The sequence below is a fragment of the Cyprinodon tularosa genome, unplaced genomic scaffold, assembly GCF_016077235.1.
Source record: "Cyprinodon tularosa strain WSP-4 unplaced genomic scaffold, ASM1607723v1 ctg107, whole genome shotgun sequence".
NCBI lineage: Eukaryota > Metazoa > Chordata > Actinopteri > Cyprinodontiformes > Cyprinodontidae > Cyprinodon > Cyprinodon tularosa.
In genome coordinates, this window is record NW_024037860.1 from 505,332 (window position 1) to 519,801 (window position 14,470).

At 39.6% G+C, this 14,470-nt stretch overlaps 1 protein-coding gene across 1 annotated transcript; it reads left to right on the plus strand.

Annotated features, from left to right (window-relative positions):
- Positions 1-916: 916 nt before the first annotated feature.
- On the plus strand, positions 917-2,503 carry LOC119786516 (myosin-2 heavy chain-like). The gene has a single exon (XM_038289955.1). The coding sequence runs from the start codon at positions 917-919 to the stop codon at positions 2,501-2,503; it is 1,587 nt and encodes a 528-aa protein (XP_038145883.1).
- The last annotated feature ends 11,967 nt before the right edge of the window (positions 2,504-14,470 follow it).

The following is a 14,470-nucleotide window of genomic DNA, read 5'->3' on the forward strand; positions in this document are numbered from 1 at the left end:
GCAAACATGCAGATGCCATTACAATAATGGACAGTGCAGAAATGTTACAGCAATGACTCAAATAATCACCTATAAAGTTCAAAAGACAAAGGGCACTATGACCATAAAAAGCTAAAATGTATAAATAAATAAATAAATCAGTGTTTCTATCAAAGAAATCCTAATCTCATATAATATTTGGGGGTGGAGCTTGAAGTGTGTGTGTGTATACTTGTTTTACGGTGTGGAGACTTTAATCTGTTTATAAGTCACCTCATGGGGACCTATGTCCTTATGGGGATCAAAATCCTGGTCCCAATATGGTAAAGTTCTGTTCTTTGAGTTGGGGTTGGGGTTAGGTGTATGTTGGTAATAGTAAGGGTTAGGCTAGGGATCTGGTTTAAATGAATGTAAGTAAATGAAATGTCCCCATAAGTCATGTGTGTGGGGGTGTGTGGGGGAGTGTGTATCTGTCTAGCCCTCAGAGTGAGGACCGCAATTCCATCTTCACCATCAAATTTTGCAAGTCCTCACATGCTATTTTGCTAATGGTTAGGTTTAGGGCTAACATGTTAATTAGTTAGGGTTAGGGTGAGGTATGCATTGGTAACGGTTAGGTTTAGGGTTATTTTTAGGATTAGGGCATAAAAAGGGTTTAAAATGAATGAAAATCAGTGGAAGTCAATGGGAGTCAACACATGGTCCTCACTACGATGGCAGAACTAGTATGTGTGTGTGTGTGTGTGTCTGTCTAAGGGACAGCCCATTATTCTGTGATGTCATTGCTTTAGAACCCTGATGTCATCAGATCAGAATTCATTGCATTATTGCTTGCTGCACCACTGACTTGTTCAGACGTACGCATAGCCCTTCTAGTCGAGATTTCAAACTTTTTACAGATTAACATAAACTTTAACAACCGTTTATTTGTGTTAAAATGCCACATCAAAGGACACATTACCACAATGGTGGGAGCAGATATCAGCCGTATAGTTTGGAAGCTCGAAAGAATCAGAAAAGCTGCATTAACAACAGGCAGCCTGATAATCCTGTCCAGGATGAAATCAAAAGGCTCAACTCTCTTTTGGAAATGGAGAAATCTAAATGGTTGGAGGAAAACCAAAAGGTATCCACCCTTGAGGAAGAGCTTGAAAAAGCAAAAAGTGAGTTAAAACGGCAGAAAAATCTCAAAGAGATGTTCATTAATAAGGGCAAAGAAACCAAGCGAGAACTGATGAGAATTCAAAAGTTTACAGATCCAGAAACTCTCAGCCCTGCCACTATCGCATCTAAGGTGAACAATGACATGAAATACAAAAAGAAAAAGATGCTGCAAGTAGACTTTGAGCATGTAAAGGTTGCTCATATTGTCCAGGAGCAAGCATTTATATCACAAATCCAAACTGAAAAAGAGAAAAATGCTGCCCTCCAACAAGAACTAGACAAAATCAAGAATTGTTACGAGGAGCTTCGCTCTAAAGACGAAACTAGGAATGCTGGACCAAACCAGCAGGTCAACTTACAGATACGTTATGAAGAAAAAATGAAGCAAGACCAAAAGCTCATCGAGAGCCTGAGAGCTGAGAATGCAGTCCTGCAGACTCAGATGGAGCAGATGAAGGTTTCATACCAAGAACTAAGTTCAAAATATAACACAGACATTTCTTTACTAATGCAAAAAGTAGAAACCTATCAGCATGACATGGTCTGTGAGAAAAATGCTGATGAGAAGAGAGCAAAGTTTGACCGCCAGCTCATCAATGAACTCATAGCGGAGAAGGAAAACCATCAGAAAACGGCTCACGAGTTTGGATACCTGAAACAAGAATCTACAGAGACGATGGAAAATCTTCAAAGTGAACTGGCGAAGGTTAAGGTCTTGTACCAGGAATTGAAAACTAGGTACGAAACAGACGTTTTTGCTCTAACACAGCAGAAAGACGCATTTCAGCAGGAGCTTGATAAAGAAATAAAAGCTCATTCTGAAAAAATTAGCAGCTACTGTGAACTTGGGGCCGAGAAGAATGCTCTCCAAAAACAACTCATTACCCTTAAACAACAGTACTCTGAGTGTGAGGTTAGTTATAAAACAGAGCTGGAACACCTGAAAGCTGAGCTCCAGGACAAAGAAGACCTTGGTCGTCCAAAACGCAAAATCGCCAGGCGTCAGGAACCGAGAGAGAAAGAAGACTCCATCCCTGTGAAGACCATTTCCGAACCTGCATCCATGGATCTTGAGACCCTGTCAGAGGACGTTATTATTACTAATGTGTCCACCATGGAGGTAGATGAGTTCATAGAGGAGATGCTGAGAGATTATGATATTCTCAATTCTGAATCAAAGAAAAAGACTGGCTGCTCTGTGAAAACCCTGCCAGAGCAACAGCAAAGTCCAGATGCTGAACCAACAGAAGCAAGTTGCTCAAAAAAAGACCCATCAGTCTGGAAAAAGATACGACACGGTCTGGGTCTCAAGAAACCAGAAAAATGGAAGAAAAGCAACACTTCTCAGAATAACAACTAGAAAAATGTGCCAAGGTCAGGAATGAAAACAACTCTTTCTAAAAAATCATCAAAAAAGACAAAAAAGTACAAAAAAATAAAAAAATACAATAAAGCAAAGAAAAAATAAAAATGAAGCAAGACCAAAAGTTCATCAACAGCCTGAGAGCTGAGAAAGCAGTCCTGCAGATTTAGATGGAGCAGATGAAGGTTTCATGCCAAGAACTAAGTTCAAAATATAACACAGACATTTCTTTATTGATGCAAAAAGTAGAAACCTATCAGCATGACATGATCTGTAAAAAGAAAATGGTAATGAGAAGAGAGCAAAGTTTGACCGCCAGCTCATCAATGAACTCATAGTGAAGAAGAAAAACCATCAGAAAATGGCTCAGGCTACTGTGAACTTGGGGCCGAGAAGAACGCTCTCCAAAAACAACTTATCACCCTTCAACAACAGTACTCTGAGTGTGAGGTTAGTTATAAAACAGAGCTGGAACACCTGAAAGCTGAGCTCCAGGACAAAGAAGACCTTGGTTGTCCAAAACGCAAAAAGGCCAGGCGTCAGGAACCGAGACAGAAAGAAGACTCCATCCCTGTGAAGACCATTTCAGACCCTGCATCCATGGATCTTGAGACCCTGTCAGAGGACGTTATTATCACTAATGTGTCCACCATGGAGGTAGATGAGTTCATAGAGGAGATGCTGAGAGATTATAATATTTTCAATTCTGAATAAAAGAAAGAGACTGGCTGCTCTGTGGAAACCCTGCTAGAGCAACAGCAAAGTCCAGATGCTGAACCAACAGAAGCTTTGCTCAAAAAACGACCCATCAGTTTGGAAAAAGATACGACACGGTCTGGGTCTCAAGAAACCAGTAAAATGGAAGAAAAGCAACATCAACAACTAGAAAAATGTGACCAGGCCAGAAATGAAAAAAAAAAATCTTCCTAAAAATCATAAAAAAGACACAAAAAAAACTACAAAAAACAAAAAATACAATAAAGCAAAAAAAAAAAAAAAAAATAAACAAACAAGCAAAAAACAAACAAACAAAAAAAAAATACAATAAAGCAAAAAACAAAAACAAACAAACAAACAAAAAAAAAAAAAAAAAAAAAAAGTGTGTGTTTGTGTGCATGCGAATGCACATAAGTGTGTGTGGAAGCGTCTCTTGCAGTAGTTCTGAGATTCAGCTGTGTGCTTGGAATTCAGCTACTGCAGCTGGCTTGTCCCTACATGTAGGGTGAAAAGAACCACGTGTCTGGTTCTTCTCCTGCCAGTACATAGCCTCTCCACCACAAAGACCCCTGCAGAGCCTCCACGTGGCCACACACGGAAACTGGGTACTTTATTGATCCAGGCCAAACTGCGGGGGATCTCGGAGCAACAGTGGGCCCCAGAGACGAAGTGCAATACCCCACAATATGTGGACATTTCTTGGCACTCGTCAACCACTGTCCCAGCTATGGGTGAGTAGCCTCACTACCTTGTGAGTGGTGTTGACCACATTGCTTGGAAAAAGTAAGTAGTAACAATTACAACTTACTGTACTTCTCCTAAACAGGAAGTCCAGCGGACGACCCCGGACATGTTGTAGGGAGTTTGCCTCTCCGTTGGTAGCAGAGCTGGATGAGGTGTCCATGGAGTCTGGGACTCTTAGCTGAGACCTCTGCCCCCGAGACGCGGTTCCTGAATGGAGTCGAAGACGACGAGTAAGTGTGCAGATTTTGACAACATAATTTCAACCTTTTGCACCATAACAGAATGCACTGTAGAGCCCTTTGGGGTTCTTCAGCCTGATATTTGTGTTGGGGTCTGGTTCTTGGTCCTGATTCCTCTCTATTTTTTGCAATTTTCAAGTCCATCCTCCAGAGGTTATCTGGGAGCATGGTCGGTTGGGCTGCTCTGCTGATTGCCTACACCTTTTTCTCATCAGGTCAAGACTACTAGGAGTTGGCTGCCAGCACTTCAATGACAGAGTATTAATCTTAAGTGGTACTTGTGGCCCTCTTGACTTCTTGCTTTGTTTTCCCTGATTTCTCTACTCTTACCTTGTTCTCCTTTGTTCCCTTCAGGAAACTAAAGCCTTTGGATTTTGTCCCCAAGCAATCTTCCTCCACCACAATTCACTACGGATTAATTGTGATCTCTTGGTACATCTACTGGCTGGAAGCTACTGACTCCTCTCCTCAGTTTACTGTGTTCAAACCTGATCCACCTTCACCATGCTCACAAGACTCACCTTCATCCTCTGGCCCAACACTCGGACCCCATCTCACTCCCCCGAGGCGGATTCATCTGATGTTCCAAAGTCTCCTGCTGCACCTGCCCCTTGGCATCATCATTTTCAATACTTATTTTCTCTATAAATACATTTTTAAAAGACTGCATTGTCTCCTGTGAGTGTTCTGCATGTGGGTTAGGCAAATACCTAAAACCATAACAACTTGCAGGCAATTTATTGATGGACCCACACTGGATATTACCTATAGCAAAAAGAATCTCTTATTTTTATTTTACAAGAACAATGCTTCTACCATCACTGTCATTGCCCCTTTGATAATACAACTGTCTGATCTGTGCAAGTTTAAATAAAATGTTGATGCACAAGCTGTCTCAAATAGTCAACAAGGATTACTCTCTCATTGTGATGGGAGAAGGGATTACAAAATATGTTCAAATACCACACCACGTTGTGTTTTTTCCTGACTGCGAGGCTCACGCCATAAAAATAACAACCCAGTTTTTGTTTGCATTTGTGAAGAAAGAGTTTATTTCTCATTGTCTTCCATCAGAATGACCAAACTTTGCTGGTTTGTATCAGCAGCCAACTAATAACCTGATGCCTTGTCTGCTTGCCACCTCCATATTTCCCACTCCAATTACAGTAGAAGTGCACAGCTACAGAAGTTAAAAATAAACAGTGAACAAATTATATTTCTGTTATTTTACTGGCCAAGATTTTTATTAACTCCTTGGTGAGCTAATTAAAAATGAACAATGTATTGGAGAGAACAATTAGGTCATTTAATGCTGTGGGACGGGATATGCATCTTCTCCCCCTGCCCTAATGTTATCACTGTAGGCTTTAAGAAATCAATGAGTAGTACCGTATTTTCACGACCATAAGGCGCACCGTACTAAAAGGCGCAGTCTCAGTTATGTGTGCTATTACTGTATTTAACACACACATAAGGCGCACCGGACTATAGGGCGCGGGTTTTATATACAGGTACATGTCCTCTACTACGTTTAAAAACCTCTACTGCGTATTTAAAAATAGAGCAGGAGCAAAACTGAGTATGATTGTGCTTTATTCATGTATTTATTACAAAGTATTAATCAAACCTGGTAGCTGGCCGTGAGACAGACACTTCGCTGATGACACAGAGCGCTGTGATCACTCCTCTGAAACAGTTTTTTGACGCATAAATTAACTTAAAATGCAGAAATCTGCCGGCAGAATATGTTCGCTTTTATTATCCTGGTGCCTGCAGTTTAGATTGTACCAGTTAGTTCTGACGCGCGGCTGAAGCAGCTTTGCTGCTCTGGCTGCGCGGTGCAAAAGTGTGTCTGACGCGCGTTGGGCGGAGCTACTCTATCCTTTCTTTGCCTTGCAGCTGTATTTGCTGTGATCAGTGGGAATAAAGTAAGTTTAAGTAAGTTTTAAGTGAGAAAGTCCACCTGAAAACTTAATCATTGCAGTCAGTTCATCCAGATTACCATCTTGCCTTCCAATATTAGTTCTGTTGGAGCCACTCAGACCCCCACATACCAGCGGTGCGCCGTCAGTAGGAATCCCATTAAACAGCTGCCTTCAGGTTTCAGCATTTTAAGTTAATTTAGGCGTCAATAAACTGTTTCAGCGGAGCGATCACAGCGCTCTGTGTCATCAGCGATGTGTCTGTCTCGCTGTCAGCTCCCAGATCAGCTTCTCTGATTGGTTGATGCGGCGCGTCAAGCAGCAAAACTTAATTTTTTCCATCTTGAGCAGCAGCGCATTTGCGGCGCATCAGATGCTTAAACGCTCCTGAAGCGCTGCTTCAGCTGCTCAGACGCGCTGCGCCTGCTGCTCTAAACGCGCTGCGGGACCTTTTGCTGCACCTTGACGCGCGTCAACCATTGACTTTGCATGTAAACTCGCTGCTTCTGCCGCGCCTGCTGCGTCCGGTGTGAAAGCAGCATTACTTTGAACGGCCGGTTCACACCGATGTCGAGCGGTTGAAGTTCCTTTGTCAGACCTCCCGGAATAACAGCAAGCACAGCGTTCATTTGTTTCACCATGTTTTTCACATCAGCTGTGAGATAGGCACGCATGGAGTCACAGATTAACAGCGATGGTGATGCCTGGAAAAAATCATCTGGTCTCCTTACATACAACTTCCTCGGCCACTCTTTCATCATCTCCTCAATGAGGAGATGATTTCTGCATAAGCACATACCTGTTCTTTTATACACATGATGAAAGGTAAGTATACATCAGACTGATGTTTAGTTTTAAGAAAATGGAACCTGATTTTGTTTCACCTTTTGTGGAAAGAAGAAAAAGAAAAACAAGAAAAAGAAAATCATTGAGTTTGGGATTTTTGCAATAACTGTGACTTACTTTAGAAGTTGAGGACTGACAAAAGTCAGAAGGTCCTGGACAAGTTTGCTGACGGCAGATTCAATCAGGATCCATATGTTTTTGAAATGGTGTTAACCTATGGAGGATCAGCTCTACCATAGTTAAAGAAAAAAAAAGAAATGCTCAATAAATAAATAAGCGTACAATTAATTGCTCCAAAAATTACAATAAACAAATAAATGTAGGTAAAAATTAAATTATACAGTGAGACATAAATTTATATATCTCTTTTAATTAGCTTCTTTAGTTGTAATAATAACCTTATTTATTTATTGTCCATTATAATCTTCAACTTTATTTATTAATACCTTTTTTTAAAGTATTTATTTATGTGCATGTTACATTTTTGTCTGTTTTATTCTTCCTTTGTATTTTTTTCCCTATTCATTTCTTCAATGCTTTTTAATTCTGCCTGTCGTTATTACTTGCTGTATGCATTTCTGCTTCATTATAAAAAATAAGGAAAAAAGTCAGAAGGTCCTGGACAAAATTGTTGAAGGCAGATTCAATCAGAATCCATTTAAATGTTTTTGAAATGGTGTTAACCAGCCATGAATTTGGATAATCTGTTTTCTTATTTTTCTCCTTTTTTTCCTTATTCCTCCTGATGCAAAAGTAAATAAGTAATAAGTCATGTGTGTGTTGGGGTTTGGTGGAGAGTCGTGTGTGTGTGTGTATGTGTTTTAAGGGAAGCAAGGTGGTCTACAAATTTAGCAATAGATTATAATCAGCTAAAATTATTCTGACATATAATAAACAGATAAAAAATCAAACTCCAAAGTGATTGATAACAACAACAAAAGAAACTAGTGGTGGTCCGTTATCTGCGTTATCAGGCTGCGTAAATGCCAGCCTTTTATCGGGTGATAAAAGTAAAGGACCACCCATTCATTTAAAAACAGTGAAATTAAGGAATCATTTGATTTATTGTATGTTTAATAAACAACAAATTTAAAGGAATAGTACACCCAAAACATGATTAGCCTTCATTTTCTACTCACCCCCATGCTGAACAACACTCTGGAGTACTTTTTTGATATCTCAAATGCATCTGGAGATCTGGGAGGCTTCTTGCTGTCTGCTGACATTCAAATAATGGAGGTCTATGGTGCCCGAGACAGAAAGGTCCATAAAAGTCCACAAAAAACGTGTCAATATTCCTCCATACTGCTCGTGCAATGTATTCCAAGTGTCCTGAGTGGGTAGCATCCAGAATTTACTCGAAACGAAGTCATTTAGAATGTTTTTAGAGCATAAACAGTAGTGTATAGGATTTCCTGAAAGAGCGCACCTGCACGCTACGGAAGCCGACAGACCAAACCAGATGAAAGTGCGCATTCAGCGTCTGCTCTGCCAATGATGCAAGCGTTGTGGATTTTTTTTGCCCTCTCACGGATTGCAGTTGGATCGTCGCCTAGCAACCTTTCCAGCCAATAGAACGACAGCCTCGGAAAGGGTGCGCCTTTTAACCCTACAGAGTTTGCCTGTGCTACTACGCCACTTATAAGAGCTACTGTGACGCTCTTATAAGTGGCGTAGTAGCACAGGCACACTCAGTAGGGTTAAACAAGCGCACCCTTTCCGAGGCTGTCGTTCTATTGGCTGGAAAGGTTGCTAGGCGACGATCCAACTGCAATCCGAGAGAGCAAAAAAAAAATCCACAAGCAGAGCCTACGGGTTTGCGAGCATATTTGAGACTCGTGCAGAGCGCGGTTTGTGCGCGAAGAGAAGGAGGCAAGCGAGAGGAGGAAATATCTGTGCAAGAAGCATTAAATCTGAGAGAAGAAACAAAGATTTGTTAGAGAAGAGAAAATATTTGAGAGATAGCTCATGTTTTGAGTGTGAGCATTATAAGTTTTGAGTGCAAGAAGATGAAATTCTTTTCTCAAATTGAAATTATGTGCTCTTGCATATGGCAGGATAATTCTCCCATACCATACACCTTCTGTTCAGTTACTCTTTTCTGTGTCCTAGGCATTCTTTTGGTTTATTCCTCCCTCATATCCCCTAGCTTCTTTGGTTCTTGAGTTTTTCTTGTCGATGAGTTCTGGACTTTGGATTTAGTATTTTTATGTTTTTTTATTGAATCTACAAGACACTACCTCAGCTTCAGTTTCTGTATTTGGGTCCTCCAAAAACCTCCATACAATGTGACATTTTTCCCTGACACAAAAAAAACTGTTACATGCATAAGATGTGATAGACATAATAAATAGGCCATATTTAAAAAGATGAAAAAAAACGTACCTGATCCTTTTTGCTTTTTTTCTTAACTGGTGGCTTGTAATGTGCATGAGGGCAAATGGGATTGGGTGATGTAAAATTGCTCCTTATTTCTTGTGTTTTGGTAAAATAACACCTTTGGTTATACAGTAGGGGGTTGATTTAACTGCATTCAAATGTATTTGGTCTACTTACTTCTTTAATGCTGAGTAAAAGGTGGGAAAACAACCTTACATGAAGCAACCATGTATGCAAACACTCAGACCAAAAGGCTGTTAAACCTCTTAAAACCCAGAGAGAATAACTCAGAATGAATGAAAATTCCACCTGTAAAATGTTTACCAACATAGACATGTTAAACATCATTGGAAAGCTTAGATTCTCCATTATTCAACCACCAAGTTCATTTATGGACGCAGCGAGCACCAAAGCACAATTAACACAGATACAGCAGCATGTCAAAATGTAAACATAAATCAGCCACAACAATATACCTTTGAAGGCATCCGGATGCCACTTCATAAATCCAATCTTCAGTTGTTTATACTCTATTCTGCTTATTTTTATGACTCGATGTGAGCCAACTATAGTCCCCGAAATCTCACTTCCGGTCACTTCCTGTCAGCCAGTGACACACGCTTTTGCTTGGTAATAAGTCCGGCTGATTTGGTCAGGACCACGAGGGCTGTTGGGCTTTGTAGCCAATGAAGTAAGGTTTCAGACGAGCCTACATGTGCCTACGGTATTTAAAGGGGTACTGTAAACAGGCTTGCATTAGAGAGGCACAGACAGCTGCGGCTGGAGCCTTGCGTGGAGCTCCAAGCTGAATGATAGCAACGGTCCTATTTTTTTAAGTTTGGATGCTGATTTTGTTATATTACAATGAGTAAGGTTGAAAAAGAAAAATACAGTTCAGAAAAGGCACTGGGTCTTATTTTAGCTTGAAAAGCAGCAGTTTCACTATCTTTTAAATATTTTTATGTTATTATAGGTGTATAAATTCTGCATTTTGTTATATACACTGATTATGAACAAAAGTGGAAAAATACTTTCATAAATGTTTTGTGGCCATCAAAATGCTTCAGTGTTATTCTATGGGTCAAATAGTAAAGAAAAGCATTGTAAAAGCATTTGGCACATTTGGAGAGGTTTGGAGACGCTGGTGACATAAACAATTCAAAACCCCACAGCTCAGGAACTGTTGTGGCTAGAGGTCTGAAATTTTCTGCATTTGTGGTTGACATGATGTAGAACAAATGTAATACATTGAGACCTGACTTTTCCAAAGCATGTGTTAATTACTGCTGTCCAAAAGGACCTACAATATCATTTCCCAGAATAAAAAAAAACAACTTTGGCTACGTTCACACTGCAGACCTCGATGCTCAATTCCGATTTTTTTGTAATATCCGATTTTTTTGCTTTGCCGTTCACATTTCTAAATATATGCGACTTGTATGTGATCTCCTGTGTAAACTGCATTCATACAGTTTAAGTGTCCCGCTTTCGCAGTAGTGGACGCAATGATGTCACAAGCCAGCTTTCTTCGTGTTTACGGAAATAAACATGGATGTAGAGCTGTAGCGCATCTAGCGATCTTTCCAAACCTTAAAACCTCAATCTTTTCAAGATGGTTAAAAAAAATACTGCTCTCCGCATCATGGTCTGCCATGGTGTTTGTTTTTCTAGCCTCTTCTGTGTAGCAAGAAGCAGAATAGTGACCTTTGTCGGAAATATTGAACTATTTATGTGATTTCTTTTGTTTGTTTATATTATTAAAACATGACTGGTTATTTGGAAGCCAGGTGACTGTGTTTGAATATTCGATTAGTATGAAAAGTTAAAAGAATTAACATCATTGAATAAAAAAACAAAACATTTCTAAGGTGAAACTGAATTTTTAAAGTAAGAAATTAATGTCTTTTAACTTGACAGGGAGAACCTAAAGCCAAAAACAAGTGAAACCAAAGATTAAATACACATGGTTCTTCATATAATCTGACAGCCTGATGTTAAGAGGTCTTTAGCCGGTAACTTCAACATTACTCTGTCCAAATTCTTTAAATTGTGGCTCCTATTCTGTTCTTTGCTCTTATTCCTTCACTTTTCGTGTAATGCCTAATAGGGCTCCATTTAATGATTATTTTGCTATTTATTTATTATGGCCTAGTATTTTGAAAAGTCGGTAAAAAATCAGATCCCAATCGTTGCTTAACAGGAGTTTGTTTTCTGAACCTGAACGGGGGAAGATAATACTGAGCTCCTAGGGAATATCAGGACAGCGCTTACTCATAGAAAAAGAAGGTTTTTTTTTTTTCATTCTAAAATAAAAAAATATGTATTTCTAAATACTATTTTGTTTTAATTGATGCTTCGAGGGGATTGCTCGTTTAGCAAATGGTACACCTTCAAGTCTGTTCACTGCAGTTAACTATTATTTAATAAATAAGTTGAGAATGATTCAATAATGAGTTAATCTCAATTAATTCTATGAAGTGATTAAGCACCAATGCTGAGCCTTTTATCTGAGCTCCTGTTACTGTTTTGTCTGTTCTTCTCAACCTCAGAAGGTCACACTGAATGGATGCTGCGGTGCTTGATATGTGGGGCCTCTGGTCTCGCTATGAGGAGCTCCCCCTCCTGAGTCAGGAGAATATGTCTAAGTGTGAGATTTAATTAAAGAGATCACTAAATAAAAACTTTTTCTACAGGGTGAAATATTTTTGTTTTGTTGCTGTTAGTTTTTTTTTTTATCTCAGCTGATGCTACCTGCTGCCACTGTAAATGTTTTGTGTCATACGAGCTGAGAAGCTAAGTTTATGTTATAGTTGTTCAATGGTTTTATATACTTTATGTTTTATTTGTTACATCGGGAGGTGTTCCAGGCATGTCCCACCGGGGGGAGGCCCAGGGGACGGCCCAGGACACGCTGGAGAGACTATGTCTCTCGGCTGGCCTGGGAGCGCCTAGGGCTTCCCCCAACAGAGCTGGAGGAGGTGTCTGCGGAGAGGGAAGTCTGGGAGTCTCTGCTTAGTCTGCTGCCCCCGCGACCCGGTTCCGGATAAAGCGGGAGACGACGAGTACGAGTACGAGTAAATTTCCTGCCCATGGGAAATAGTGTGTCTATTTGTCTGTGTGTTTTTTTTTGACACATTCCCAGCTTCCTCATCCATTCCTCAGAAAGCACGGTAATTCATCCTTGACAGCTGTTTTCTTGAGCTTGTTCTGCTTGGATTCTGGGGTATAATTCCACACACAAGGCCAGCTGGAGATTTTCCTGAAAAAAGAGAGAAAGCGGAAGAGAGAGAGGACAAAAAAAAAAAAAAAAATAATTCACTTGAGATTATTCAACATATGGGTGTATTCAGTTTTGTAGCTTCTGTAACGAGCTAAACTTTTCAGAAGTGTGAACATGATTGCACAAGGGTTTTCTAATCATCAATTAGCCTTCTGAGCCAATGAGCAAACACATTGTACCATTAGAACACTGGAGTGATAGTTCCTGGAAATGGGCCTCTATACACCTATATAGATATTGCACCAAAAACAAGACATTTGCAACTAGAATAGTCATTTAGCACATTAGCAATGTATAGAGTTTATTTCTTTAAAGTTAAGACTAGTTTAAAGTTATCTTCTTTTCATTGAAAAGTACAGTGCTTTTCCTTAAAAATAAGCACATTTCAATGTGACCCCAAACTTTTGAACGGTAGTATATATATATATATATATATATATATATATATATATATATATATTATATATTCTTTTTTTTTCTTTTTTTTTTTTACAAGTGTGCCTTCATAATTTTGCAGATTGTATTCTAATGACGACCTGCACAAATTCATGGAAATAATATTCAAATAAAATACTTTAATTTATCAATCCTAAATGTTATTAGAGGTCAATGTGACCACAAAGTAGGCACAAAGAAGGCATATGTACAGTGAGATAATATGGAAAGAAAGTTTGTGTGCATGGAAACTGATTTGGATAATAAGAAATATCTCAAGTTGAATAATGTTAGTGTGAAAAAAGAAACAATGTGTGCAAGGGTGGGACAATTTCTACATTTTCCACAATTAAAATTTAAACTAAAAATAACATGACTGAACTTAAATATTGTAGCACACAAAAGTGTGGCTTCCAAACTTATGGTAAGTGCATTTTTTTCTCCCTGAATGCTCTAAGCGCTCAGCTTGATCTAAAAAAATTAAGTGAAGTGGGTGTTGGTGGATTATTACCGGTAATATTTATCAATATCATTATTAAGTATACTTATATTAAGTATAAGTATATTATATATCATATATCATATAATATTTATATATATTATTATTTTCCTTTTATTCATATTGTTACTGTCAGGCTCAGAGCAGTAGGATCCAGTGACTAAGGCAGACAAACAGATTTCTCAAAACGTGTATTGAAAACAAAACCGAAGTGAGCATTGTCGCCATCTAAGGTAGGAACCTCTGTTTAGTCTGAGCCCAGAGGGTGAGGATGTTTCCAGTCGGCCAATTGCCAACTCGGCGCAGCAGTCGCCGCACCGAGAGTCTCAGGCGCTGATGTACAGTATTGGTGGCCGGAGGACAGGCAGGGGATCACAATCAGGCAGATGAATGTTTACAGGATGATCCAGCAGATGAAGCAAAAATGTGCTCACTAGTCAAAGCTAGGAGGTCAGAGATCTGGTGAGGTGCAGAGGGAGAATCCATAAAGGATTTGAGTCACAGTTCAAGGTACGGTAAACAAACAGGCAGAGATCTGGCAGGAGTCAGAAGACAGGTCAGGCAAACTGATCAGATGGGGACAGGCAGGCTAATAGGTCCAGAGGCAGAACAGGTCAGGATCAGGTAGTCAGAATAAGTCTCACCAACAGCTCATAATAATCTGCCACTGATGACTGGTCTGAAGGCTGAATCAATAGAGACTAATGCAGGTGGATCAGATTAGCAGGTGATGATAACTGGGTGGAGCTAAACAGGTGTGTGAAATGAGTAATCAGACCAAACATCAGTGCCAAGATCATGACAGTTACCTTCACCTCCACCTTTTAAAACTCCATCAGTCTTTTTCAACCACTCTCAAGCTACTTGTGATACACACAATTTGCTCAATGCAGTGCCATGGAC